We start from the raw sequence: 24,041 nt of genomic DNA, 5'->3' as shown, positions 1-24,041 counted from the left end.
TGCGAGAAACCACGGGCTAGTCCCGGCTCCTAGGCCAGACACCACCCCCACCCCCACCCCAGTCTCAGCCCAGTGCTGCCCCCTTTAGGGCCTGGGAGGATTGCATATTCTCAAACAATCCTGGCTTGTGGGGGCGGGAGGAAGCGGGGTGGCGCGGGGGCTTCCATGCTGAGTTTGGGGCTCAACCAGGCTGGCAAGCAAGGCTTTTCCCAAGTGCCACACATTTTGCTATCCCCTTTCACACTCAGGGGGCGTAACTCAGGTTCTGGTGGGTCCCCTGTACCCTATCCTTGAAAACACCCGCTGTCCTGAGTCAAAAGCCAGAGGCCAGAAAGTGAAAAATGGGAATTGGATTTAATCCAAATCTAAGGAAGGACAATCGGAAGCCATCAGTCTGGAGGCCATCTGGACCCCTAGAACCCTGCTCCCTGCCCACCCTTCCCAGGGCCACGGAGAAGTGGGGGTCTTTTCTTTTTTTTCTTTTTTTGTGGAGGAATATTGGGGAACTGTGTTTTTCCAGGACCCATCAGCTCCAAGTCATTTTCAATCTAGTTGTGGAGGGCGCAGCTCACTAGCCCATGTGGGAATCCAACTGGCAATGTTGGGATTATGAGCACTGCACTCTAACCAGCTGAGCCAACCGGCCACCCTAGAGAGGTGGGGGTCTTAACCACTCTGGAGTGTTTGTCCCAGGACCACAGGTCTCCTCCTGGCCTTGTCCTTACCTCTCTGCCCTCTATATGATCCAAACATTTATTAAGCCATTTAGTCCTCAGAGATTTATTGAGAGCTCCTGCTAAGTGCCTAGCACTGTATAAATAAGACAGGTCAAGGTTGTAGTCCTTCTTTAATTTACAATCTGCTTGATGGAAACATAAAATAGGCAAATACATAAACAAGTTAATTGTAGGCTGTGAAAAATGCTATGAAGGAAGTAAACAGAAGAGTAACGAGAGAGCTTACTTTAGAAAGAGTAGTCAGGAAAGTCAACAAGTATTTGTTGAGTACCAATTCCTGTCATTTTTATCTCCCAAATATTTCTGAAATCTATCCACGTGGCTCCATCTTCCCTTCATGCCCTAATCTGGGTCAGTCTCTGGTTGGGATTATTACTACAGCACCTTGCTGGTCTCACTGCCTTTAGTCTCATCTCCATTTCATCCTTCCTCCATATGTCCATCCCACCAAATCCCTCATCCGGCCCACAAGGGCCTGCTTCTCTAACCTTGCCCTTCACAGCCACTGAAGGGAGAACCCAAACAGCTCGAGATAAGGAGAAATACTAGTAGCTCAGATGAGTAAGAGGGAGTGAGAGATGGGGGTGGGCGGGAAGGCCTTCAGTGCCATACTCAGGAGTTTGGGTTTTATCCTACAGGTCAACAATTTTCCAGGAGGGGGATTGTAGTGGTGGGGCCAGAAAGGACAAATCCACTGGGGAAGTGGGGCTGAGGCATATATGATTTGAAAATGCGTATCTGACATTGTAATTTTATTTTGGAAAATAAAGCAAAATGTATTTGTATTAGTTTGCTAGGTTTGCCGTATCAAAATACCACAGGATAGATGGCTTAAACAACAGAAGTTTATTCTCTCACAGTTCTGGAGGCTGGCAGTCCAAGATCAAGACATTGACAAAATTAATTTCTTCTAAGGCCTCGCTCTTGGTTTGTAGATGGCAGTCTTCTCCCTCTGACGTCACATGATCTTTTTCTCTGTGTCCAAATCTCTTCTTCTGATAAAAAACCAGCCAGATCAGATTAGAGCCCGCCAAAGGCCTCATTTTAATTTAATGACAGACCTCTTTAAAGGTCCTGTCTCCAAATATAGTCACATTCTAAAGTACTGGGGGTTAGGATTTTATAGAGGAGCCAAAACATTACCTCCACCCACCTTAGGTTTTCAGATGGGACTCATAAACAGAAAGACAGATTAACAAAAGAAAAACAAACAGAAGTTTAACATGTATAATTTATATATACATGGGAGATACCCAGGGAAAAATGAGTAACTCTCCCATATGATTGAGCATTCAGGCTTAAATATCCTCTTAATAGGGAAAGGGGAAGGGGAATGTAATACTCTTAGGGTAAAGATGAATGAGCCCTCACAAGAATGGATGGGAGATATGATAACTTGTGCCAAAGTTTGTCTGGATGTGACGATAGTCTCCTCTCCTATGATATGAGATGAAACTCCCAGGAAGGAAATTTACGACCATTGAGTTCCTTTTGGAGGACCTGTCTTTAGGCAGATAAGGGCAGTTCAGAGACAGCCTCTCCCTCCATTTACTGTTTTTGAAGTGCCTGCAGCTCAAAATAATATGCCAAAGTAGCATACTTGGGCACATTCTGTTATTTGGGCATATCATTACCCTTCAATGTCTTTTCCCCTTGGGAGGTTAAAAAGGTTCTTGAGGCCTCCTCTGGGAGCCAGGACACCAGGAGGAGATCCTCTTGGATGCTGTAAATCAAGGGCCTGGCAGTCTGCTCTGCTTCCTCTTTCAGCGTAACATATGCTACACTGGAACTTATCCACTTGCCATGTGCCAGGCACTGGGCTAAGCATTTGTCCTATTGCCTGCTCACAGTAACCTTTTGATGTAAATGTGATTATTATCCCCATTTCACAGATGAGGAACCTGAGGCTCAAGGGTTAAGCTTCTGGCCTGAGGTCACATATAGTTACCAAGGGGCAGAGCCAAGATCTGAACCCAAAATGTCTGACTCCACTATTTACCTTTGCCTGCTTTTTCTGGGGGTCACTAGTTCTCTGTCCTTGAATCTGTCCTCCTACACTGCTATGTGTCTCCATGTCCCTCTTACTAGTGCCCTTTCTCCTCCCCCCGAAGACTCTCACAACCTCTGGCCACCCTGAGGTTTTTCTGAGCTCTCTGGATCTCCATCTCCCGGAAGATGCGGTCAGGCCCGCTGCCCCTTGTTGAACGCGTCTCATACTCCTTGCCCCTTTGACAGCTCAGTCAAGAATTTCTTGACAGTGCCAGGTCACAGAGGTTAAGGGAGTCTTTCAAGAATGAGAGATGCAAAGTAAGGCTAGGACTCAGGAAGAGCTATTGATTGGATTTAGTAATAAGGAAATCTCAGGTGTCCTGACCTCAGGTGGGTTCAGAGGTGGAAGTGTTAAAGCCGGAACAGAGAGAAGAGAAATGCTAATAGCTATAGTAGCGTTTCATACTTACAATGTGCTATTCTGAGCACCTTATAAATATTAATTCATTTAATATTCACAATAACTCTGTGAGATAGATATTATCATTCTCATTTCCCCATAGGAAAATTACGCACAAAGAGATTAAATGACTTGCCCAAAGTCACAAAGGTAGTTCACGGTGGAGTCTGGCTCTGTATTGTTAACTGCCAAGCCTTATATTCAGTTCTCGGCTTTGAGGAGGGGAGAGGGGCACTGGTGGCTAGCACTAGAAGAGAGGGAGCCAGGCAAGAGGAGAGGAAAGAGCTAGAGGATGATAAAGAAGGGTGGGCCAGATGATTTACGGCTGGAGTGGTTTCCTCTCCTGGACCATAAGCCAAAGGGACCTGTCAGCATCTGGGAAGAGAGATAAACTGAGTCAGGAGGGAAGGGTTGGGTGGGGCCTGGGGACCATCCCCTTCCTCTGGCAGAGGCTTCAGGTCCTGTACCCCTGACTGTGGCTCTGTGGGAAATTCACAGCCCAGCAATCCAGACTGTTGGTCACAGGCAGAAGTTTGAGGGTCACAGATGGGGATGGGTGCAGAGGACGGAAATGCAGGCAGCTAGCTGTGTTGCCATTAAGGAACCCAGTCAGAGAGAAGTCCCCAGGACCTCAGGGCCTGAGCTCTTCCAGTCCCAGAGCCTGGCTTTCCAGGTACAAGAAACTCTTTAAGTGATAAACAGCCCAGGATGCTCTAGGAGAGCCACAGATCAGAGCTTGGGAAAGTGCTGCACGGCCATGATGGCTGAGGCCCCTGAGCTGCTTTCCCACCCTCCCCAAGTCAGTTCCTGGTTTTCCAGAACTTTGGGATGGACGCGCGCGCACGCACACACACACACACACACACACACACACATACACACACACCCTGTTCTCTCCTCATATTGACATCTCACCTGGGCTCTAGAAGGAAAACATAACTTGTTAGGCCGTGAGTAGGTTTCCAGACCAGCTCATCCAAGAAATCCTTTATGAAAAAGAGGGAGGGGGACCAGATGTCTTTCAGGCTAAAAGGGACAAAAAATATAAAAGGAAGGAAAAGCCTGCCCGGGTTCAATCCCTTCCCAGCTTTACCAAGATGAATCAGGGGCAAGATGAATCCTACCATCAAGGGTCTCATGGGCTCAAGGGGAGATCTCCCTGTAAACAGATCAGAGATAAGGATACTTAACGGCTGCCAGAGAGGAAACCTAGGGGGCTTTAGGAGCGATCTGGGGGAAGATCATGGCAGGCTTCCCAGAGGATGCTCTAAACTGGACCATGAAGGAGGAGTGAAAAGGACCTGGGCCAGAGGATGGGGGGTGGGGGGGGGGTAACGTGGGGATATCTCAGAGGGTCTTGTGTACTCAGCTTAAAAGCCAGGCCCGCACTGTTTGGCTTGGGGACAGGCTGGCAAAGCCTCAGGAGAAAGTTCTCTGCCTTTTCATCTCTGAAGGATTGCCTGGTTCTGGGATGCAACAGTGGACCGGTACATGGAAACCAAAGGGAATAGATTTGGCTTTTCATGGTAATAGCAGCCAGCACTAAATGCCTACAATGCTCCAGGCACTGGGCTTTGTTTCTTTGAATACTCCCAATTGCCCTGCAAGGAAGGTGTTATTGATCCTGTTTTGCAGAGGAAGAAATAGATTCAGGGAGATTTGGTAACTCGTACAAGGTTACAGAGAGCTAGAATTCAAACCCAGGTTTGTCTGACTCCCGAGCTTGAGCTCCTAACCACCACCCTTCCATGCTTCTTCTCTTTAGGAAACACCTCTGGGTGGGAACCAGCTCACATTGTGGGGGAAGGAGCTCCCCAAGACAGGTCAGAAGCAGGACCACCACTCCTGGGTTTTTGTAGATGACCTTGGCACTGGGTGGACAATTGAGTTGGTGCCTCAGGTATCATTTCCTCGGTTTGACAGACAAAGAAATTGAGGCACAGAAGTAGAAATGGCCACTCAAGATCTTTACCCCTGGGGCCGGCCCGGTGGCTCAGGCGGTTAGAGCTCCATGCTCCTAACTCCGAAGGCTGCCGGTTCAATTCCCACATGGGCCAGTGGGCTCTCAACCACAAGGTTGCCGGTTCAACTCCTCGAGTCCCACAGGGGATGGTGGGCTCTGCCCCCTGCAACTAAGATTGAACACGGCACCTTGAGGTGAGTTGCCACTGAGCTCAGGGATGGTTCAGTTGGTTGGAATGCATCATCTCAACGAAAAGGTTGCCGGTTCGAGTCCCGCAAGGGATGGTGGGCTGTGCCCCCTGCAACTAGAAACAGGAACTGGACCTGGAGATGAGCTGCGCCCTCCACAACTAAGACTGAAAGGACAACAACTTGAAGCTGAACGGCACCCTCCACGGCTGGGATTGAAAGGACAACAACTTGACTTGAAAAAAGGCCTGGAAGTACACACTGTTCCCCAATAAAGTCCTATTCCCCTCCCCCAATAAAATCTTAAAAAAAAAAAAAAAAAGATCTTTACCCCTAGGAGCCAGGATACTGGACACAGAGCTGAGGGGTTCTGAATCTCTAGGCCTGAGTCCCAGATCTCTGTGGCCTCATCAGCCCTGTGGAATGGGAATGGGGAAAGGCTGGGCCAGGCCCCCCAGAGCCTGGACTGGAAGTCTGGCAGTGTGGCTGCTGATAGGACTCTGGTCCCACGGTATGAGCCCTTGTTTAAGCCCAGAGGAGCCAATTCCAGCCTTGAAGTCCACCAACTCCAGCTTTGAGTCCTGCCTCCAACACGTGCCAGCTGTATGCCCTTCATCTGTGAAATGGGGATGATTCTACCTCATGGGATCGCGGTGAGGGTCATATAGTAGTGCCTTTGGCACAATGCGTGTCACTTACTCAGTGCTCTGTGATCAGCAGCTCTTATGATTGTAACAATTTATCATGCATCTGTCTTCTCACCTGGAGCATGAGTTAGTAATCCCTGTCATCCCAACTTCAAGGACATAGTGTCATCTGTGGCACCTGTGGGGTGAGTGCAGATGGCACTTCTGCCACTCAGTGGCTAGCGCAGTCCTGCAGGGGTAGGGAGACACATCCAGTTCCCAGGACCAGGGGAAGCTGGGTGACAGCCTCAATCCATCAACGATAACCTGAGTCCAGCCAAACTTTACAGACCCAGGAGGTACTTAAATGTGTGGGATGTGAAGGCTAGCCCAGTTCTCCTTCCTCAACTCAGGCTGCTTCCTAGAGCAGGTAGGCAGTTGTAGGGTGGAGGTGAGAGTGCCCTGGGCCTTGGGAGACCAGCTATCAGCTTCAAGAGCAAGATCCCAAAGGATAGAGGTGGGTTTAGGCTAGAGTTGAATCTGTCCCCAGGGGTTCAGGATCTGGTTATTCCTAGCCTTACAGAAGCTAAGAGGAGCTCGGGGAAGCCTCATGCATGAGAGGGCCTAGATCTCAGCTCCGCCTTGCCCCACCCCATCCTGGCTTGACCCCTGCACCACTGAGTTCTGGAGAGAATGGGGGTGTTCTTTGTCTGCTCTGAAGCTTCCTCCCCTCTTGTTTACTGACACAGGGTGAAGGCTATGGTGTATGTGACCAGAGTTGAAGGGAGAAACTTCCCCAGAGTTGTCTGGGAAACAGTTTGGTGATGAGAAGGCAAGCTAAGGAGAAGGCTTGCTGGGGAGAGGGCCAGCTCTGGGGGCAGTTCTTGTGATCTCCTACCCCAGCGCCATGACAGTTTCATACACCCTCAAAGTGGCAGAGGCCTGCTTTGGAGGCTTCTCTGGGCTGCTTCTCTGTTGGAGGGCAAGTAGCTACAAGCTTCTCTACAAGGAGTTCCTGCTCTTCATCATCCTGCGTGCTCTGCTCAGCATCACGTACTGGTGCGAGGGTGAGGTCTCAGGGCTGGCCCGTAGGGGACTAGGCTGCCCACCCCCTGTAACCCAGGCCTACACCTGACCTCCCTCAGGCTGCTGCTGACCCAGGAGCAGAGGCATGTGTACGCTCAGGTGGCCCAATACTGCAACCGCTCTGCGGACCTTTGTCCTTTGTCCTGGGTAAGGCTCCCTCTAGATCTCCCTGGTATCGTCCTTACCATCTTCCCGGACCTTTAGGTTGGGTTGATAACTCTGAGGATCAGAATTGCCCCCAGTGGCACAGCCTGGAAGTCAACCAGAGCAGTCTCAGAAGGCATGGGAGCTGTGTGCCGGGTCCAGGATTACCAGAGGGCTAGGCCCCACCATCACTTGCTGGACCCTTATGCCACACAAGGCCCAAGACGCCTGCTGGCCTCACCACTTTCTGGATACTGGAGGGGAGCTGGAGAGAGGAGACAACCCATCCCCACCTTCATGGGCAGCATGGCTTTGAGTTAACCATTACCTGACCTTGAACCACCACTTCTTTGCCTTAGGGTTGCATGCCTCCCTCCCAGCTTGGTCCAGTACATCAGGGTGGGACCAGAGGAAAAGGCTATCCTCCTGACAGCGAGGCAGCGAGCTGGAGTCAAATGTGTCCTTCCCTCTGCCTTGATTTAACCTGGTCTGGACAAGACACTCTGGCTGAGGGACAGGGCACGCTGACTCCTAGGCCCTCCATCTTCCCTTCCCATCCCCCTTAACCATGGCAGCAACCAGGTTTCTACGTGACCTTGGTGGGGAACCGCTGGTGGGCCCAGTACACAAGCATCCTGCTGCCAGACCAGTTGATGTGTGTCATCTCGGCCAGTATGCATAGCGTGGATCCGCACGGACGCCTGCTGCGTCGTGCGCTACGCCAACGTGGCACCGGTGCCGGTGCTGCGCTCAGTCAGCGCACGCGTACTCAAGCGATTCCCCACTGTGGAGCATGTGGTGGGTGCAGGTGCCTTACTGTGCCTCCTGGGATAGCAGGTCTGACCCCAGGGGAACTCCAGGGCCCTAGGGCCTGAGTCCTAGAGGCACAGGATGAGTCTGCGCCCCACCCACTTTATCCCCGCAGGTTTTATGTCCCAGGAAGAGAGGAAAAAGTTTGAGAGCCTGAAATCCAACTTCAACAAATACTGGGTCCCCTGCGTCTGGTACACCAACCTGGCGGCCCAGGCCCGGAAGGATGGGCGAATCCATGATGACATGGCTCTCTGCCTGCTCCTGGAAGTGAGTCAGGTTAGGATCAGGCCCATCTGCCCTCTTTCCTCTCGATTTGCAAACTGGAATAATAAATACTTTTAGTATTTAATATTTATGTGGTGCCAACTATGTACCGTATATTGTTGGAAGCATTGAACTTATATTAACTCATTTAACCCTCACAACAACCCTTGAAATAGGTGCTATTAGTATCAACCCCTTTCACAGATGAGGAAACTGAGGCACAGAGTAGAAAATAAATTTGCCCAATTCACACAGCTAGTTAGGGAAGCTGGGATTCATACTCAGACACTCTGCCTCCAGGTTCTGTGTTTACAGTTACTTTGCTAAATTGCTCCCTGTCAGAGGCACCCCAGCCTGACAGCACCTCTGAGAGCAGACTGAGCCTCCAGACCTGGTCCAGGCCTAGTTTGTGCCGGGCTCCCCTGTTGTCTCCTCATCCTTCCTCGCCTTCACTGACTTCTTCCTGCTCTTCCACCAGGAGCTGTACTGGGCCAAGGGCAGCATGCTGTGCCTCTATGACTGGATCAGCATCCCTCTTGTCTATAACCGAGTAACTGCCTCTCAGCAACCCAGTCTCAGCACCTACAGTATGTCCTGTGTGTGACACACTGAGAAGAATTAGAGATGGCACCTGCCCTGGGGCAGTTCAGTCTAGTGAGACACTGAACAGCTAAAGGCTCAGCCTCAAAGCCTCCGTGGACCCCCACTAAGATAACTTCATCCCCTCTGGTGCTGCCACACCTTGCTATGTTTTCATGTTTCACTGCAACTTGCAGGTAAGCAGAGGTCTGGAGCAGCTCTTTGGGCTTTTCCTCCCTGCCAGCTTTCAGGGCTCTCCTGCGCTCACGAAGCTGCTGAGCAGCTGGGTCTGCGGGCGGGCAACAGCTGAGCCGACCCAGGGGGCTCCGCCTCCATCTGCAGGCTCTGCTCCGGGTCGTCCCCCCTACAAAGAGGGGGATCTTTGTGACCTCTGCTGCCCAGCATAGGTATCCCTGCTATCGGTGGATGACATGTACTAGAATCTGCCTCCTGCCGAGAAGGACCCATTCTGGGAGGAAGGCTCCGTGCAGCTGCCCTACACTGCGGCCACTGTGGTGGAGTCACTGCGGCCTTCTTTCCTGGGCTCCACTTTCAAGCTGCGGTGAGTGGCCCGCGCTGGCAGAGGCAGGACTTGACCCAGCACGCGGTCCCCAGGTCCCCGCCCACCTTCTGAGGCACCAGTGACTCAGTCCCTCCCGCTCCCCTCTGGAGAGCCGGTCCACAGAGCAGAGGCCAGTTCATGCCGCCCTCCTGCTCGCAGCATGAGCGACAACCCCGAGCAGAGCTTGCAGATGGAGGCGGGGCCCCCTGGGTCGGCTCAGCTGTTGCCCGCCGCGCAGACCCAGCTGCTCAGCAGCTTCGTGAGCGCAGGAGAGCCCTTCACTGCTGTCAGCCTCGAGAACTTCGGCGGCGCAGGAGACCTCCGGAGCCCTCATCTGCTGCGCTTCCGAATCGAGGAGGGTGGCGACCCGGAGGCCGGGGACTGCAATGAGGAGGAGACGACGGGGTCAGGGGACCAGGGCCAGGAGCCTTGAGCAGAGGCAGCGGGGCTGGGCCACCCTGCCTGCCTCCCCAGGTCCGACCCCACTCACTTCCTGCCCCTCACTGCCCACTTTCTGTGTGGTGTCCTGCCCTCGGCGATTAGAGAAGCACTTCCCTGTGCGACCTAAGCGGGAACATTTAGGGACGAACCTTGAAAGAAGATGGCGGGAAGGGGCTGAGCCAGGGCTGGGAATGTGTCCATTTTGGCGAGAGAAGGTAGGATGGATTGCTTGGGAGAGATGAAGCTGGAAAGATACATGGGGCGAGGCATAGACGACTAAAGGCCCGGTGCACTGTTAATTTCCTTAGCAATGGGGGCTGGGCCACCTCTCAAATTTGAGGGGGCAGCAGCATTACTAAAGGGCTTATTAAAAAGTTCTAGGTACCACTCCCCACGTTTCCTATTCATTAGATTTGGAATGGAGCTCAACAATTAGCATTTCTAATGTTTCAAGGTAATGGTCCTGGGATCACAATTTGAGCCATATGTAAATTAGGATATACTTTACTCTGATAACCTTACTCTGAAGAGGGGTCTGTGTGTGCGGGGGTGGGGGGACTTTTGCTTTTTCTGTAATGTTGAATTTTTTTGTTTAAAACGAGAATATATTACTTGTGCAATTCCAATTGTTCAAAATTGAACTAGCACGCTGTGCAGTGGGATAAAGGGTTTCAGAATCGGCCCTGGAGACTGATTAAACTCAGATGTGAAAGCAGCCATACACCACCAAGCCTAGACTTTCAGCTTATAGTGCCAAGCCTTTCTTGGGTACCACCAACTAAATAGCAGGGGAGGACGGGGGCGGGGGCAATGAATAATTTAAGGGGTGAAAGCTGCTGTCCATCTCGATGGTTGGGAGCATTCAGTTGATGCTAAGGGCCTTATGGAAAACAGCCCCAGAGCAGTAGATTGGAGTCACTTAAGCTTTTAAACTGAGCTCCTCTAAGGTTCCTGCCTCCTAAGCTTACTTAGCCCCCACTAAAGAAATTGGTCAGGGGTGGCTGGTTAGAGCATGGTGCTAACACCAAGGTTGCGGGCTCGATCCCCGCATGGGCCACTGTGAGCTGCGCCCTCCTTAAAAAAAAGTTGGTCAATGTCAAGACTGAACTTTAAGGCCAAAGGATGATAAATGCCAGAACTCCGAGGGGAGGCAGGAGTGTGTAGGTAGAGAGGTTTTCAGCATGTAGCCTCTGGCAGTCGACTGCCAAGATTAAAATGCTGATTTTGCTACTTTCCTGCTGGATTATTGAACATTTCTAAGCCTCGCAGTGGCCAAATATAATGTGGAGATAATAGCATCTGATAGCCATTCACTGAGAAGGTATTTGAGGTTTTCATTTTTTTTACTGGGTAATATTGAGGTAGTCTTTTTCAGGGTCCATCAGCTCCAAGTCTGTCCTTCAATCTAGTTGTGGAGGGTGCAGCTCAGTTCCAAGTCCAGCTGCCGTTTTCAATCTTTAGTTGCAGGGGGCGCAGCCCACCATCCCATGTGGGAATTGAACTGGCAGCCTTGTTGAGAGCTTGCGCTCTAACCGAGCCATCTGGCTGCCCCTCCCGAAGCTCAGTGGCAGCTCATTGTTGTCAATCTAGTTGTGGAGGGCGCAGCTCACTGGCCCATGTGGGAAGCCAGAGTTAAGAGCTCACGCATGCTGAGCCATCCAGCCGCCCCAAGGTATTTGAGGTTTTCTGCTGGGTTTACAGGGGTAGGTAACCTCGCTGCAGGGCAAGAATGGTCATCTGTGAAAGCAGTAGAGATGGAAGTGGTTGGATTCCTCTTTAGAGAGAACCCACTGGCCGTGAAGGGTTAGAAGCAGAAGTGAAGGAGTAAAGATCAATGCCCCATCGGGTTCAAACTAGAAAGCAAACGCAAAGTGCTGTGTTGCTACAACTGCCTGCCTGGTGCAGAGCTCTCAGTAAACATGAACTACTATTAAGATGGTGCACGAAGACCCACTGGGTGGGAAGGCAGGGACCAGGTCTCCCCAGAGCCAATGTTAAGGTTTTGAGGGTAGTTTTTCTTTTATCCTTAAGTTTTTGTACTCAAAATGGAGGGGTCATCTCCTATTTTACCTTTCCCAGTTGACTATTCAGAGGTCTGAAACTTAGCCAAGTTGATGAAATTTAGCCAATTGGATTTTGCACTTTGGCTCTTAAGATATATACTTGCACTTTCAACTTTAAATTGGAGAAAATCTTCATTAATTCTTTAAGTTATCGTATTTGAGTGCCTGGCATATTGCCATGTACTTTTCCAGATACTGGATACACTGCTGAAAACAAATATCCGTTTCCCTGGAGTTACATTCTTTTTTTAAAGAGAAATTTATTTACTTAATTTTTTAAGGAGGGCGCACCTCCCAGTAGCCCATGCAGGGATCGAACCGGCAACCTTGGTGTTATTAGCACCACGCTTTAACTGAGCAAACCAGCCACCCCTGGAGTTACATTCTGAGAAGGCAAAAAAAAGACAAGCAAAAGGGGCAAAGTTTACACCATGTTAAGGAATAAGAAAAATGGGCAAAGAACACAGTGGAGGCGACTGCAATTTAAAATTCTGTGGTTGGGAAAGAACTTACTAGGGTGACAAAGACTTGGAGGGAGTAAGCCATATAAGTACTGGAAGTGTTCCCAACAAAAGGAATGTAGCAAATGAACATAAATTCAGTTAAGGCCAGGATGGAAGTCACTGAAGAAAAAAGGGATCAGGTCACATTTAGTTCCATGATATATAGTAAAGATTTTGAGATGGGAAGCTGTGTCAAAGATCTTTTAAAATAATCACCGATTGCTGGGATTGCACTGGGGACAACAGAAGCAGCAATGAGACAAGTAGGATCCAAAAGTTACCAGAATAGTAGAGGTGGTGTCAAAGGTTGAACAAGACGGTGACATTAGTTGTAGGAGTGTTAAGTGGCAGAATGACCCAAGATTTAGATTTAAGCAGTCGTATAAAAACAAGTATTTGCTGCAAATAGTTGAGAAACTACTCGAAAAGGGAGAGCTGGAGGAATGTGATCAGTTTGGAACACGCTCACATCCAAGTACAAGTGTCAAGTAGGTCTGGACTAAAGTCAGAGAGTTGGAACCTACATTTAAATGCTGGAGATAGATGACGTAGTCAAACAGAAGACAAAAAGCTGACCCTTAGACAGCAATGCAGAAACCACTGGTAATCTAACATACTTTTGAGCATTGAAAAGGAATTAGGGCTCCAGAAAAAAATTATAAAATTATAGACATCTAAAATCTGATAGGATACACATATATAAGTACCATGTTTCCCCAAAAGGCCTAGCCTGACAATTAGCTGTAAGGTGTCTTTTGGAGCAAAAACTAATATAAGAGCAGGTCTTCAACAATGCAGACACCTGGAACACAATTTCAAGATTTCTAGGTCACTTATGAACCCAGGTTGTAAACTTTGAATTAAAACATTAAAACCAAGGTCCGAGGACCATAGGATGTCTAAAAGAATCAACTTTACATAGATAACATTGCTTCAGGTTCCAATCATGGTCCGGTCAACACCCCAATATTGTTGACGGCCCCAGTGATGGGATACTTCCCTTATATGGTCTCTGCTTGACCTGAATTCCACATCCTTGGCCCCACTGAAGAACAACCTTTAGGGCGAGAAATGTCCCCATTTGAGAATGGCACAGCCTAGATAATACGCCGGCCTTCAGGGAGAGGGAAGTGGGGGCACTCTACAGTTTGCCAATCGAGTATTCAATACAATCTGGACACAGAACACGAAAAGCCTTTATTACACGGACTTAGCTAGGAGGGCTGATTTATTTGCCTTTCCGGGCCTTGATTTTCCTCAGGTAGAACTCCAGCTCCTTGCCTTCTAGTATATAGCCATCTGCTCGGCCACACTGGCCTGGTCTGGAAGCGATGCACGCTGCAAGAAAGTATGTGGTCCTTAGCAAAATAATACTGTGGCCCTCCCCAAACCTACGTGCCTTTAAAAGTCAACGTTGCTTTAGGTATCCTGGGGGCAGGCATGAAACCCACTGTCTCCTCAGATATATTTTATCGTCACTTAAACTCAGTAGCAGAACTGGACAAAGTTTTCATCACTGAGACAGCCCCCTTAGCCTGGACACAGACTTCTCAAAATACTACTGAAACTCAGACGCAAAGGCCAAGCTCAGGCCTGTGAACTCTTGCCTACTATTTCCCATTTTAGTTTCACACTAATGGGTTGATTAAACTGTCCTAGTGAACCCACTATACCAAATAGCAGACAGTCAAAAGAACTGAGGCAAGGGTTTAAAATGCAGAGGGCACACCGTTATCTTGTGACCCCACCCCCCACCCCCCAATGCAACAGACATCTCACCAAGAAGCTTGCCCTGCTGGAACTGCTCCTCTAGAAGACTGCTGATTTTGGCATTCTTTTTCCTTTCATCATATTTCTTCTGAATTTTCTTTGATCGTTTTTTGTTTAAAATCTCTTCCTCCTCGGGAGTCTGAATAAAAGAGATACAGATGGGTGAGATGGGAGCCCCCCAAACCCTAGCTCAGGGAAGAAATGTCATCATAGCCTTTAACTCTACACATCCCAACTCCTACTGCCTTCCTCAGCACTAAAGGCTTTCATCTCTCTCCCTTCAGTAGCAGAACTGGACAGAATTTTCATCACAAGAAGGCTGGAATCAGGTAGGCCTCCTCCCTCCCCTACAGGGAAGTTGGCACCCCAAACACGCACCAGCTTGGCCCCCTTCTTGCGGCCCAGGGGCAGTGCGTAGTGGGACTCGTACCACTGTCGATACGGCGTGCTGTCGACGAGCACAATGCAGTTCTTCACTAGCGTCTTGGTGCGGACCAGTTCGTTGTTGGAGGCATTGTAGACCACATCAATAATCCTTGTTTTGCGCGTACAACCTGTGCACAGGAGAAATTCAGAATCAAGACATACAAACCAGAGGCCAACTGGCCTTACCCCTCCCATCCCTGCCCTAATAGGGCCTAAGGAGAAGCAAGGGAACTCTAAGTCTTTACCCAACCATGGGGCATCACGTACAGTCTCTAGATTCAGACCCACTCCCACTCCCTGGGACGACAGGAGTTAAGAGCTAGGACAGGCTGGTGAGAACTCTCTGGTTACCACCACCTCAGAATCGTTCAAGAAGAAACTTCGGTATCTGGGTGGAGACCATGGATTTCCTGCTGAGCACCCTTAATGAAGCTTAGAAAGGATTAGGTGTCGAGTTCCCACCCACCCCTGAAGGGCCTCACTCACACTCTGAGCCCCAGGAGAAGTTCCCCACATCCAGCCTCAATGCACGGTACTTCTTGTTGCCTCCACGCACACGGACTGTGTGTATGCGGCGGGGACCAATCTAGAAAACACAAGGTAACGGGACTGTTATCAAGGAAAGCAAGGTAAGAGAGGAAAAAGGAACCTGGGCTGGATGGAGGTAACAGTCAGTGTAACTATGACAAGTCCTAGCATTGGCAAGTGGCACACAGGTGACCAAGACGGCCACACCACGCCTAAGGTTACTTTTTCATCACTCTGGTTACCTCCAAGAAAAACATGATTCCAAACACTGAAAATCAAGTGTCCATGCAACAAAAATACAAGATTTCTGACTATCGTGCGAGCCCACTCCCTCCAGGCATCCTTTAATCCTAACACACAGTTCGTCTCCATGCAATTTCATCCAGGAGGCCGCCCAGTCCCTAATACACGTTCCGGAGCCCTACCATGATTCACCAGCCACAGGTAGAGACCAGACCACGGAGAACGGGAGGGGCGGGAGGCTACCTTCCGGGTGGTGAGGACCCCACACGCACCTTAGTGTTGGCGGCAGGGCGTCCCAGCTCATATTTTCGCTTCTTGTGGTAGGGCTTCCTCTTGCCCCCGGTCTTGCGGCGCTTGTGCCAGTTGTCCCGAGAGATGCCTGTATATGGAGGCAGGGAACGGAGGCTTGAGCCACTGGACCGCGGGGCCGGCCCTCGCCAGCGCCAGACCCCCGCACCGGGCGGGCCGCACGCTCAGCTCTCCAAGGTTGGCCTCCACACAGAGCATTCAGGAGTTTACAGCAGTACTAAGGTGTCATCATACACGTGCGGCCCAGCCCGCACCCTTTCCCGCGGTAGCCATGTTGGTGCCACTTGCAGCCCTAGCACCGGCCCCGGCGACGGCCTCGGTGGCTCAAACCCCAGCACCACCCTCCTCATGGCTGCTTATTGCCCGGGGTCGGGGTGCCCATTCTCCAAACTTGGCTGCAAGGCAGGATGGTGCCGGATTGAGATCGCTTCTCTACCCAGCCCCAGCAGAGCGACACTCACCCATGGCTCAGCGCCGACTGGAAAGAGAAACGCAAAGACTGACGGTCCGGTTTGTAAAACGCTGTCCCGCCCAGCACTTACGGCGTTGTTTTGCGACTGTGCCGTAGAATGAGCCTGCAGTTAACTACGTTTCTGCGACCGCGAGAAGCGCTTCTGGGTCTTATGAGTGGATTCTGAGCTCTCAAACCGTGGGGCAAGGCTGGGAGGCAGCGTCTTGGGGCATCCACAGCTGTGCAAGCTTTGATGGAGGTTGAGGGCTCTAGGGCACAACCGAAGGGGAGTAGCCAGGCATTTTTTACCTTTTTAAAAAAGACTCATTTTAAGGAACTTTTGCAGTGGTCCAGGATGAAAGATGTGGATGCGGGTGCGTTGGAAAAGGGTGGAAGGCAGTAGAAATGGAAGGGAGTGGTGGATTTGGGTTTTGTTTTGAGGGGTTCAGTGATAGATTGGACGTGGGGGTTTAGAGAGAGGGAGGTGTGTCAAGGACTGCCAATAACTCACTTGATCAATTGGATGAATGTTGGTGTCATTTACTGGGGTGGGGTAGGAGCTGTTCTGGACATGTTCATTTTGAGATCTTGGTGAATCCTGTAAGTGGGAATAACTGTACCCGCCGAAGACAGGCCGCCCCAAATATCCCACAATGGCGTATTGATTGCTTTGAATTAGTTGCTGGACAAGCAGCTGGTGCCAGAAGGCCAATTTGACTTGTCCATGTCTCCTTGAATGAAGAAAATAAATCTCCCATATGAACGGTGTCCTCCCGGCACCTGGAAGTCACCCTTCTTGCTAGAGTTCAGAGTCGAACAGTCTGTATAAACAAACCTTGGCCCTTACTAACTTAACTGCCCAAGCCCAAACCTTGCTTAGATAACTTTCTAATGAGCACTAACTTTTTTTTTTTAAACTTTTATTTATTTTAAGTGTGTTTTTCCAGGACCCATCAGCTCCAAGTCAAGTAGTTGTTTCAATCTAGTTATGGAGGCTGCGGCTCACGCTGACCCATGCTGGTGTTACGAGCATCATTGCGCTCCAACCAACCGGATTAACTGCCCCCCCCCCCCCCAGCACTAACTTCTTTGTCCTGTCAGTTTCTCACAAGTTTATTGTTTCTTTGTCTAAAAAATTTAAAAAGGTGCCTTGATCATTTCTTGGAGCCTCATTTTATTATCTGAACATCATATTGTGATTCTCCCATGTGCACATGGTAAATCGCTTTTTCTTCTGTTGATCTAGTCTTCTGTCAATTTTATTTTACTACTAGTACAGCTGTAAGAACTAAAAGGTAATGGGGATTTTCCCTCTCCCTGACAATGGGCAGCTGAATGTTCATGTCAGGTCATCTTTATAAAAGAGATCTAGACACAAGGTGTTACTTTGGGCACCTTTGGTATATAAATGGTATTTAAAGCCACCAGAATGAATGGAACCTAGGGAGACAGCATAAAGCAAACTTTTTTTTAAATTAAAGTTTATTGGGGGTGACAATTGTTAATAAAGTTACATAGATTTCAGGTGTACAAATCTGTAACACGTCATCTATATATCACATTGTGTGTTCACCCCGAGTCAGTTCTCCATTCATCACCATATATTTGGCAAACTTTTTTTAAAGCAGGAGAAAAATGAATTATTATACCTGGGAGAGGCCCAGGAAAACTGAGTAACTCCAGGCAAGCTTTTCTTGTAAAGGGTAAATAAATACTTCAGGTTTTGTGGGCTATAGGGTCTGTGTCACAACTACTCAGCTTTGCTGTTGTAGTGTGAAAGCCGCCATAGACAATAATAAACAAATGGATGTGGCTGTGTTCCAATATAACTTTATGGATACTGGGATTCATTTGTCATGAAATACGCTTTTGCATTTTTTTCAAACAATTAATAAACATAAAAACCATTCTTAGCTCATGGGCCCTCGCAGTGCACAGTAGTGTGCCAACCCCTGGCATAAAGAAATATAAGAGGATCTAGGTCCAAGGCTTGCAGAATGGCAACACTTAAGGTCAGGTAGAGAAAAGCTGGTCAAGGAGCCAGAAGGAGCAATGAGAGTGACAGGAGGAAAGCCAGCACAGGGTGAGGGTGATGTCATGGTCTCATACTATTGTGATATCTTGTAAATAGAACTAAAAAGTGATTATTGGGTTATTGAGTGGCATTGGCTGAAGCAGTTTTTGTGCAATGGAGTGGACAAAAACTTGATTAGTTTTCTCAAAAACTTGAAACAGAAGGGGAAGTTATAAAAACATACAGTATATGTAGGTGATTCTTTTGAGAAGTATGATTTTTAAAGAGAATGAGAGAATTGGCTGGGCCTGGGGAGGAACGCAGAGCAGAGGGCAGTTTTTCAAAGGAATAAATGCCTGATGGTGGATACGCCCTTTTACACTTGGCTCCAGATCCTATCCCATCCTTTGGACTGGATTCTCTCGACATCTCATCTTTCTTCTGTATCTTCAACCTTCCACTGGCTTCCCAGCACATTCAGAATAAAATCTAAATTTCTTACCATGGCCTGGAGACCCAGAAATATTGGACCTCTGCATATCTTTGACTTATCAGTTTGCTTATTCCTATCTGTCCCCCTCACTCAACTACAGGCATTCTGACCTTGCTGTTTCTGCCTCAGGCCTTCATGCTCTGAAAGAAGATGCTCTTCTCCTAGGTCTTAACATGGCTTCCTTCCTCACTTCAGGTCTGCTCAAAATCTTACACACTCCACCCCCACCCCAATACACATACACACACTGAGAGGCCTTTTTTGAGCTTGCTTTCTAAAGTAGCAACACTCATCTTCTCTACTCAATCGATACTAACATTGCTCTTACATGCGCATTATCTGTCTCTCCCATTAAAATGTAATAAGCATGAGAGTAGAAACTTTGTGTTATTCACTATTATTTTCCAACACCTAGAATAATGCCTGGCATTTAGTACGCACTCAATAAATATTCAATCGGCCTGCTCAAATATTCGAGCAAATTATTGTTCAATTTGAGCAAATTATTGTATTCAATGGGTGTCATTGTCGTGTGGGAGACCCTGCTCGCTGCACCATTTGTCATGCAGGGTGTCAGGCGGGGTCTCTGCTCCTGCTCCCCACATAAGAACGCAGGATATGGTGAGGCCAAAAAGGAACACCCACGGAGCCATAAATAGGGGAGTCATATCACTATATTCTCTCTGGCGGCATCCACCGCTCTGCAATCCGCTCTTGTTAGCTCAGTGACCATCTTCTTGCTAGCCCCCATTTTCTGCTAGCGTAGCCACAGCAGTTATATTAGTGGCCAATGGCTCACTGGTTACCTCTGATGGCCAACTAGCCACAGCTGATGGCCATTTACTACCTGAGCCAGCACCTTTCCACATTCTGAGAGACTGAGAGCCTGGAAACTGCACTTTGGGTCTCTGTCCCCAGTCATGCAGGAGACCCTGCTCGCTGCGCCATTTGTCATGCAGGGCGGCATGCGGATTCTCTGGTCCCGCTCCCCACGTAAGAACGCAGGAGATGGTGAGGCCAAAAAGGAACACCCACGGAGCCATAGATAGGGGAGTCATACTACTATATTCTTGCTGGCGGCACTATAGCCTCACTGGAGGCTGAATCCACACTGTCCGCAACCCGCCATCCTAACTGCAATCCGTGCTTGCCAGCTCAGCCACCATCTTCTTGCCAACTCCCATTTGCTGCCAGCGTAGCCACAGCAGTTATATTAGTGGCCAATGGCTCACTGGTTACAGCTGACGGCCAACTAGCCACAGCTGATGGCCATCCAATCACAGTTGATGGCCATTTACTACCTGAGCCAGCACCTTTCTATGTGAGGCCGAGAGCCTAGAAACTGCACTCCTGGCTCTGTCCCCCACAATGGATTTTCCCAGTAGACTGAGAGATCTTAGAGTACAATGCAGGTATTTCATTCATCTCTCCATCCCAGCCCCTTGCCACAAGAAAGGGAAGAGGCAATCCCTTTTGGCACAAAAAGGAAAAGGTGGACTCAAGGGGCACTTGTTAGGTGATGGGATTTTGTGATAGACTGAATTATGAGGATGAGAGAAGAGTAACTGATACAGAGGTTTCTTCCCTGGGAAGCCACTTGAATGGTGGGGTGATACCAACTAATAAAGAACAAAAGAGAGGCAGTATTCTAGAAAGTTAAATTTAGGATGAGTTTGAATTGCTTGTACTAGGACATATATTCTTGGTATTACAAGTAGTTGGAAAGATGAGTCTGAAGCTTGGAAGAGAATGAGACTGGTATTTCCCACCCCACCTCTCATGGCCTCATTCCACTATCCACCTAATCCAGTGGTTCACCCCATGGGCCAGTCTGCATCACATGAGCATTATGTGTGTGTGTACTTGAGTAATAGACTAATTATAACTACATCAGAATCTCCATTGGGTAATATTCAAGAGCGATCCCTGGAGCTCTTGAAATCAGAGTAAGATAGTTCTTCATGTCCCACACCATGCCCTCCAAGTCTCTACTCCTGCTTTCGCAGAAGTCATAGGGGCCTTGTAATTCCATTGGAGAGATCCTCTCTCCTGTTCCCCTCCAATACTCTAGCCTGGCCACCATTTCATTTGCTTTGAGACCACTAACATTAATCATATTATGCCCTCGTCCCTATTTTCATTAGTCACCTTAAAAAAAATCATCCCCTAAATTGTATCTATCACCTACATTCTAATCCTGACACAGGATATTATATTTTTTCTAAAACCAATTTGCCACTATCCATTTCCTAAAATCTTCCATGTCCTGTGTCATTCATCAGAAAAATCCTCTGTATCGTCAGCCACTTCTCTGAATGTTTCCTTTTCTTTTGCCTTCTAACAGAAACCTGGTTCTCTCAGAGGACTTTTCCTTGTCAACCTTCTCAAGCGGAGGATGACTACACTCTTATTCTCTAGAAGGGAGACAGGTGTGCTCCATGGTCTTCATTGCCAATTTCAGGCCATTCTCACTCTATCCTCCCTAAAACCCAAACTTTAAATCTTATGCACTAAGACCATAACACTCACTACTTCTCTTTACTGCAGTTATCAATCAGTTCTGGTTCTCACCAACTTGTGCCTAGATTTTAAATCCTGACTCACTATCACTCTCTAATACTATTCCTATCATATTTTGGGTGCCTACATGAGCATCTTTACCTCCCTCAACCTTACTTTCTCCAGTTCCTCACCCTGTAAGTCTTTAAACCTGGGATCAATCCAACCTCTTGTTCCTGACACCTGGGTTACAGAATGCTGCTGGATAAGGTCACGTAGTTGTGCAGACTAGTGCCACTAGAAATTAAGAACAATAATTGGTATTAGGCCCTGGGGAATCTTTACAAAAACTTACTTGAAGTATAAACTCTACTGGACAAGAAAAAGATGATTAGATTGTAATCGATGCTATGCTATCATGGGGCGGGGTGTGAACTTGAGATAGGATACTCTGAGATGGCTTCTCGGGTAACAGAGACCTGGGGTAAACTGAGACCTGAAAGGAAAAAAAGAGGCTTCTGAAGAGCTAATGGTTCCAGGCAGAAGGAACATCAAGTGTAAAAAGCCCTGAGAAGGGTAAGCACTTCTGGAATGGTGGAGTAAGGACCTTCAAAAAAACGCTCCTCCATAAAAGTAAAGAGAACTCTGGCCAAAATTGTCAAAATCAACTTTTCCAGAACTCTGAAATTAACCAAAGGCTTGCAACAATCCAAGGAACATTTATTTAAGAAAACAGCTGAATCTGGGAGCAGTGATCTTTGTTGCTTTTAAATTTGCCCTCATGCCACCCCCTTTTCCCAGCTCCACAGGGGCTTTGAAAACAGCAATTGGAGGGGGCAGAATGGGCCTGGAGTTCCCCCAAAAGCCCCATCCCCAAAGAATTGCCACCATTTGAGCTGTCTGGCTGAAAAGCTCCATTCTTAGAGCTTGTCTTTATTTGACCTCACTCAGAGCTCACTCTGTGACCAACCCTATCCCTAGGGTGTTTGTTTAAAAAAAAAGTCAGGGGCAACACAGATGCCTGAGGCAGCATTACTAGTTGGGGCTAAATAGGCTGACAAACAACAACAACAAAACACACCACTTAAAAGGAAAAACAGGGCAATAGGAAGATTTGAAAAACTCCCACATATTCCTGGGACTCTAGAGGACCACATGCATATGCCGGGTTGAGATATGGCCAGCCGGGAAAGACCTGACAAGGCTCTAGTATCAGTGAGATACGGCTCAACTTGAAGCTCTGCACAAGTAGGAATTCAATGCTACAGACATCATGAGCAAGTGGGATTTATCCACGTTTGCAAGGTTGGTTTAACACCTGAAAATCAATTAATAGGATATACCTTATTGATGGAATAAAGGGGGAAAACATGTGATCAAAACATAGAAAAAGCATTTGACAAAATCTAATACTTTCATGATAAAAACACTCAACGAACTAGAAACAGAAGTGAACTTCCTCCGCCTGATAACGGCCATCTACAAAAACCCCACAGCTAACATCATCCTTAATGATCAGAAACAAGAGTAGGGTGTCCACTCTCACCACTTCTATTCAAAACTGTACTGGGTATTCTGCCCAGGGCAATTAGGCAAGAAATAAAAGGACTGGAAAGGAAGAAGTCAAACTATCTCTGCTCATAGATGACATGATCTTATATACAGAAAATTTCAAATAATCCACAAAAACAAATACTATTAGAGTTAATAAACAAATTTAGCAAAGTTGCAAGGTACAAAGTCAATACACAAAAATCAGTTGTGTTTCTACACACCAGCAATGAACAATCTGAAAAGGAACCTAAGAAAAATAATTTTTTACAATAGCATCCAAAAGAATAAAATACCTAAGAAATAAATTTAACAAGGAGGTGAAAGACTTGTACACTGAAAATTATATTGTTGAAATTAAAGATGAACTAAAAAATGGAAAGACATTTTGTGTTCAGGCATTAGAAGATTTAATATCGTTAAGATGGCAATACTACCCAACGTGATCTACAGATTCAATACAATCCCTATCAAAATCCCGTCAGCCATTTTTTGCAGAAATGGAAAAGCTTATCCTTAAATTCATATGGAATTGCATGGGGCCCTGAATAGCCTCAACAGTATTGAAAAAGGACAAAGCTGGAGGAGTCACACTTTCTGATTTCAAAATTTATTACAAATTATAGTAACCAAACAGTGTAGTACTGGCATAAAGACAGACATATAGATCAATGGAACAGCATCTAAAGTCCAGAAACTAGCCCATACATCTATGGTCAATTGATTTTCAACAAGGGTGCCAAGACAATTTAATGGGGGAAAGAATAGTCCTTTCAACAAATGGTGCTGGAAAAACTGGATATCCACATGCAAAAAAATGAATTCAGACCCCTAATTCACATCACCTACAAAAATTAACTAAAATGGATCAAGGACCTAAATATAAAACTCTTAGAAGAAAATATAAGAGTAAATTTTTCCAACTTTGGATTTGGCAATGGATTCTTAGATCTGACACTAAAGGCACAAGCAATAGAAAAAAGGTAAGTTGAACTTCGTCATAAAAAGCATTTGTGTTTCGAAGGACACTATCAAGATAGTGAAAGACAACCCACAGAGTGAGGGAAAATATTTGCAAATCATATATTTGATAAGGGTCCAGTGCTCCGAATATAGGGTTCTTAAAAATCAAGACATTCAACTTAAAAATGGGCAAAGGACTTGGATATATCCAAGAGAACTGAAAACATGCTCAGACAAAAACTTGCACCTGAATGTTCATAGGCTGAATGGTTTATCCATAATGCCAAAAAGTGGGAACAACCGAAATGTTCATCAACTGATAAAATGTGGTCTATCCATACAACGGAATATTATGTGGCCATAAAAAGGAATGAAG

The 24,041-nt window shown here is 47.6% G+C and overlaps 2 protein-coding genes and 4 non-coding genes across 6 annotated transcripts; 1 reads left to right on the top strand and 5 right to left on the bottom strand.

The window, feature by feature from the left end:
* The first annotated feature begins 6,870 nt into the window (after window positions 1–6,870).
* Window positions 6,871–10,478, top strand: BEST4 (bestrophin 4). Its single transcript, XM_074337052.2, is given in 8 exon segments — window positions 6,871–7,022; window positions 7,109–7,196; window positions 7,769–7,905; window positions 7,907–8,001; window positions 8,119–8,273; window positions 8,749–8,820; window positions 9,257–9,411; window positions 9,571–10,478. Coding segments are annotated over 8 exon segments (1,128 nt in total). The 3' UTR covers window positions 9,845–10,478.
* A 3,114-nt stretch (window positions 10,479–13,592) lies between these two features.
* On the bottom strand, window positions 13,593–16,242 carry RPS8 (ribosomal protein S8). Its single transcript, XM_019716565.3, has 6 exons — window positions 16,156–16,242; window positions 15,658–15,764; window positions 15,101–15,200; window positions 14,567–14,742; window positions 14,198–14,327; window positions 13,593–13,756 (listed from the first exon to the last, which is right to left on the bottom strand). Exons 1-6 carry the CDS (start codon window positions 16,157–16,159, stop codon window positions 13,647–13,649), a joined length of 627 nt encoding a protein of 208 aa, XP_019572124.1. The 5' UTR covers window positions 16,160–16,242; the 3' UTR covers window positions 13,593–13,646.
* LOC141572550 (small nucleolar RNA SNORD38) lies at window positions 13,872–13,940 on the bottom strand. Its single transcript, XR_012497875.1, has one exon. It is a non-coding gene; the product is annotated as a small nucleolar RNA SNORD38 (small nucleolar RNA).
* LOC141572551 (small nucleolar RNA SNORD38) lies at window positions 14,435–14,504 on the bottom strand. The gene has a single exon (XR_012497876.1). It is a non-coding gene; the product is annotated as a small nucleolar RNA SNORD38 (small nucleolar RNA).
* LOC141572552 (small nucleolar RNA SNORD46) lies at window positions 15,280–15,382 on the bottom strand. The gene has a single exon (XR_012497877.1). It is a non-coding gene; the product is annotated as a small nucleolar RNA SNORD46 (small nucleolar RNA).
* Window positions 15,852–15,931, bottom strand: LOC141572545 (small nucleolar RNA SNORD55/SNORD39). Its single transcript, XR_012497870.2, has one exon. It is a non-coding gene; the product is annotated as a small nucleolar RNA SNORD55/SNORD39 (small nucleolar RNA).
* Window positions 16,243–24,041: the final 7,799 nt, after the last annotated feature.

The sequence above is a fragment of the Rhinolophus sinicus genome, chromosome 14 (assembly GCF_057876585.1).
Source record: "Rhinolophus sinicus isolate RSI-liver-muscle chromosome 14, RSI-T2T, whole genome shotgun sequence".
NCBI lineage: Eukaryota > Metazoa > Chordata > Mammalia > Chiroptera > Rhinolophidae > Rhinolophus > Rhinolophus sinicus.
Note: the sequence above shows the minus strand (reverse complement) of the source record. Positions and strands in the feature narration are given on the sequence as shown.

Excerpts from the sequence above, each read along its gene's own strand:
- RPS8 (XM_019716565.3), bottom strand. Across the intron at positions 15,201-15,657 it reads GCCCTGCCGCCAACACTAAG|ATTGGTCCCCGCCGCATACA; the intron begins GTGCGTGTGGGG and ends TGTGTTTTCTAG. Across the intron at positions 13,757-14,197 it reads CCAGCAGGGCAAGCTTCTTG|CGTGCATCGCTTCCAGACCA; the intron begins GTGAGATGTCTG and ends ACTTTCTTGCAG.